Source organism: Triticum aestivum, chromosome 5A, assembly GCF_018294505.1.
Source record: "Triticum aestivum cultivar Chinese Spring chromosome 5A, IWGSC CS RefSeq v2.1, whole genome shotgun sequence".
Taxonomy (NCBI): Eukaryota; Viridiplantae; Streptophyta; class Magnoliopsida; order Poales; family Poaceae; genus Triticum; species Triticum aestivum.
In genome coordinates this window covers 379599950-379604839 of record NC_057806.1, presented here as the reverse complement: position 1 = coordinate 379604839, position 4890 = coordinate 379599950, and the positions used below count along the sequence as shown (strand labels likewise).

General features: G+C 47.5%; 1 protein-coding gene across 1 annotated transcript; it reads left to right on the top strand.

Annotated features, from left to right (window-relative positions):
* The first annotated feature begins 3101 nt into the window (after positions 1-3101).
* On the top strand, positions 3102-4575 carry LOC123103482 (aquaporin PIP1-5). The gene is made up of 3 exons (XM_044525082.1): positions 3102-3827; positions 3920-4060; positions 4172-4575. Exons 1-3 carry the CDS (start codon positions 3192-3194, stop codon positions 4265-4267), a joined length of 873 nt encoding a protein of 290 aa, XP_044381017.1. The 5' UTR covers positions 3102-3191; the 3' UTR covers positions 4268-4575.
* Positions 4576-4890: the final 315 nt, after the last annotated feature.

Below are 4890 nucleotides of genomic sequence, written 5' to 3'. Positions count from 1 at the left end.
GACTCGTCTCGAGCTCTCAAGTGGTACAAGATGGTACCACTTCGGTTCTCTCGGCAATTGCAAATTAATGGTACAACCGGTTCCTCAATCTGGTACTCTCGGCCTCTACTTCAACGCACACCATCAGCATGGGAGAAGTGGTATAGCCACTCCAGTGAAGGGGTACAACCGCTCAAGTGGTACAACTGCTTGTGTATGTGTAAGTGCATCAAGTGCTCCCTCAGTGGCTTTAGCGTATTGAATACAAATAGGTTAAGGGACTAATGTGTTTGTGAGTATACACAGGTGTTATAGTCCCTGAAGATTTGGTTTAACCAACGAAAGACGACCCCTAAAAATGTATTTCTTCAACTGAAGAATTTGGTGCGGCCTTTGAAGAAATTGATGTGAAGACTTTGTATTTGTAGCTTGAAGACTTTTGTTTTCGTAGTTTCTTTCTTCTTATTTGATTCATAGGACAAACCATACCGTTAAAGAGGGTCTAGGTGATATATCTATCATATTTGAAATCTGATGCTCAAACCTATACACGATCTTGCCACTTCGAGTGTAGCCTTTGGAAACCTCTGGTATAGCTGACGAATTAGCTAGCGACATTGACGTGGTTAATCTACTCGTTGATGAATTTGGTCAGCCTGAGGAGTTAGGATTTCGCCAGTAAGATCTGCCTACTGTGAGAAAATTGAGTGCCCCGACGAAATTGAGAGTTTAGTTTTCCAACCGTTGCTGCACCACGTGACAGCTGTCGAGTGAATTCTTATCCTGACAACGGTCATGTCCGAAGGGGCATTTATGGCAATTCATGTCGGGTTAGCCCTTGGCTATATATAGCCGCCCCCCTACAACCCTTCATTGGTTGGCTGCTCTACACAGAACTTGAGACTTGTCATTTGAGAGCAACCCTTCCTCTAACAACTTTGAGAGAAACCCAAGTGAGGAAACACCCAACTAGAGACAATGTGATTGAGTATCACAGAAGGGTTTGATCTATGTGATCCGACGCATGTTACCTTTGAAGACTTTCATTCTTTCAGATGGCTAGGCATCAAGTTCTGAGCACCCAAGAGTAATTGTGGTGTGCCGGTGGACAAGTCTATGAAGGTTTTGGAAGTCTACCTTGAAGACTTACCACAAGTGATTGAGCGAGGTCTGCTGTGACCTTAGCTCAAGAGGAATACAGTGAAGACTTAGTGTCTTCGGAGTTGAACTCAACTGTCTCAACCAGACGTATAGTTGATACAACAAATGGAACTGGTCTACCAAATCGTTGTGTCTTCATCGAGCCTACCTGGTTTCAAATTCCTCCTCACCCCTTACCTTTAAGTTATTCCGCTGCTGAAGAATTCGTGACCTACCCTCTGAAGAATTTGAACTGAAGACTTTCATCATGTTGTTTTTCATTTCTTCGGTTCATCTTCCTCATGCTTCAATGCCTGTATGATTACTTGTTATTCACTTGTATGCATCTCGTGTGCATGCCTTTTGTTTCTATGATGACTTGGTTTCACTCGCGTTTCTATTTTTCACTCTGATCTTCGACAAATTCATCAGAGTTTGATGAATTTATAAAAAATCTCCCATTCAACCCCACCCCCTCCCCCCCCCTCCCGGGAGTAAACCTACGCTTTCAGTATGCGGTACAACTGCCCTGCATGTGCGCATTGAAAGGGCCACGACCCTTGCATCCCAAACTTACCCCTTGGACTATAAGTACTTGTCTTCTAGCTCCATCCTAGGGTTAGCAAAGTATATTTTGATACCTTGAAAGCTTTGCTCCTATCTACCCCCTCTTCCATGGAGACCAAGGCCTCCATGTGAGAAGATCCCTTGGGGATTCAAGACCCCTCTTGAGGGAAGATCTATCTTGGATACAAGACCCCTCTCTCCTTGAGATTGGGATGAAATAGCTACCTATTTGCCTACCTATGTTGGATTTGGATCTTGTATCTCCTTAGGTGTATGTGGATTTAGTGGATGTGTGACTAGATCTTGTCTTGAGTGTTGTTTTCCTCTTGTGTTTCTCCTTGTGTTCTTCGTGATTTCCCCTTTTCTCACATCCAAGTGTGAAAAAGATCATTACCTAGGGCTAGGCCCTACATCATTATTCCTAATTAACCGAGAAACTCTCTTCTTCTTTATGAAATGTAGGATCCCCTGTCCCTCTCGAGATGTTACTCAAAAAAATAGGTCGAGTGTCGCTCGGCTTTCATCTAATCCAGGGGCCAACCACAGGACATCACACTTTCATAAAATAAGTCGAGTGTCTAGAGGGGGCACACGAAATAAGTGTAGGCCAGGTGTCGACACGGCATCTTACATTTCGGACAGTGGTCATCCGAAAGATGACACGTGTACGTCATATAAACCGAATATCACGTAGGATGTGCACATCATAGGTATAAGCCGAGCGTGGGCCCTCGGCTTATATATACACCGTGCTTCGCCATTAGGATTGGTGCTCGTCGTTCACTGCTGTAAGCGGAGCTGCGCATAAGTTACACTCGGCTTATGACGAAACATCAGCTATGGTTGCATGTATGTTTATTTTAAGTTTTCGGTTATTATTATTATCCCTCCCCCGCCTGGGATAATGACCAATATATATAAGATTAAAACATAGAACCTGTGTTGCAACCTTTTGGAAGCACTACATGTCCGTGTCTGTCTAGCAACTAGTACTAGCTGGAACAAAAAGGACACCACTTTCTGCTCTCATAATGCAAGATTCTGTACAAATGAATTCAGCCCACTGATCAATATTATCTTATCACCGACTTAAACTAGTATACTAAGTATCTGCTATTAACAACAGCCGACGAAACCATTCGATACCACAAACTCTGCCGCTCCATGACATGGAAGGTGAGGTGAGACGCCCAGAGTAGTAAACAAGCCACAACAATTTCATAGACCAACTAATAGAACTAATAAAGTGCCATCACTGGGCCACTAATCAGTAAACCAAACCCGCCCCCTATCATCATCCACTAATCAACAAGTGGCAGCAAAGGCAAAATAAGCACATTATCAGTTTATCACCACACACACAATGCAGAGCAACCATGATTGACCCCCGCTATAAGAAGCGCTCCAAAGCCACTCCCTTTCCTCATCTCTCTCTCGCACACCCATCCATCATCATCTCATCTCCTCTGCCTAACAGGCTAAGCAGCTGAGCTCAAGCAGCGGCAATGGAGGGCAAGGAGGAGGACGTGCGTCTGGGCGCCAACCGGTACTCGGAGCGGCAGCCGATCGGAACGGCAGCGCAGGGCGCGGACGACAAGGACTACAAGGAGCCGCCGCCGGCGCCGCTGTTCGAGGCGGAGGAGCTGACGTCGTGGTCCTTCTACCGCGCGGGGATCGCCGAGTTCCTGGCCACCTTCCTGTTCCTGTACATCAGCGTGCTCACGGTGATGGGCGTGGTGGGCAACCCCTCCGGCTCCAAGTGCGGCACCGTGGGCATCCAGGGCATCGCCTGGAGCTTCGGCGGCATGATCTTCGTGCTCGTCTACTGCACCGCCGGCATCTCCGGCGGCCACATCAACCCCGCCGTCACCTTCGGGCTGTTCCTGGCCAGGAAGCTGTCGCTCACCCGGGCCGTGTTCTACATGGTGATGCAGTGCCTGGGGGCCATCTGCGGCGCCGGGGTGGTGAAGGGGTTCCAGACCACGCTGTACATGGGCAACGGCGGCGGCGCCAACTCGGTGGCGCCGGGGTACACCAAGGGCGACGGCCTGGGGGCGGAGATCGTGGGGACCTTCGTGCTCGTGTACACCGTCTTCTCCGCCACCGACGCCAAGCGCAGCGCCAGAGACTCCCACGTCCCCGTAAGTGCACCGGCCTCTCTAACTAGCGCGTGGAACATATCATTTCGTGGATGATGAACAAATTAACTGATGTATGGATGGATTCGGTGCAGATCCTGGCGCCGCTGCCGATCGGGTTCGCGGTGTTCCTGGTGCACCTGGCGACGATCCCCATCACCGGCACCGGCATCAACCCGGCGCGCTCCCTCGGCGCCGCCATCATCTACAACAAGAAGCAGTCGTGGGACGACCACGTAAGAAGAATCACTTAACTAACAAAACTAGGACTATCAGTCACTACTTAGAGACTAATTATTCATGCTTGGGAGGAATTAAGCTTGATGATCATGGTTTTGGGCATGCAGTGGATCTTCTGGGTGGGCCCGTTCACCGGCGCGGCGCTGGCGGCCATCTACCACGTGGTGGTGATCAGGGCCATCCCCTTCAAGAGCCGCGGCTAGCATACTCAATCGGCCATGGAACGGATGGAATCCTATCGTTCATCGACCATCGTTTGTGCTGATCGTTGCTCCTGCGTGAGTACTCCTGTAACTATCGGTCTGCCGTACTGTTCCTGAGCGAGCGAGCGTGTGTGTCCTTCAGTCGGTGTGTCAGCGTTACAAGTGTGGTGCACTTCTTCACCGCGCCTACCCAAAATGTGCAAATTTCGGTACTTGTGGTTCCCTCTCTTTTGTAAGCAAAATGCGTGTATAAAATAACAAGGAATGAAGATCGAATTAACGATCGATCTTCAACTGGAGTGCTATTACATCGATACTTGTTCCGTTCCAAAACATTTGGGATTTCTGGGTTTGTACTAAGTCAAACTTGTTTAAGTTTGACTAACTTTACAAAAAATGCTAATATCTACACCATTAAATATATGTTATAATGACACTGATTAAGCTAATTTGATGTTGTAGATATTGGAAAGTTTTCTATTAACTTGGTCAGATGTAAAGAAGTTTGACTTAAGACAAACCTAAAACTTCAAGCCTTTTGAAATAAATTAAGTGCATATGTGTGTCATATGAAAATAAAATGTTCTCTATATGTGTGTCATGCTCTGCTTGTCTCTAAGCAC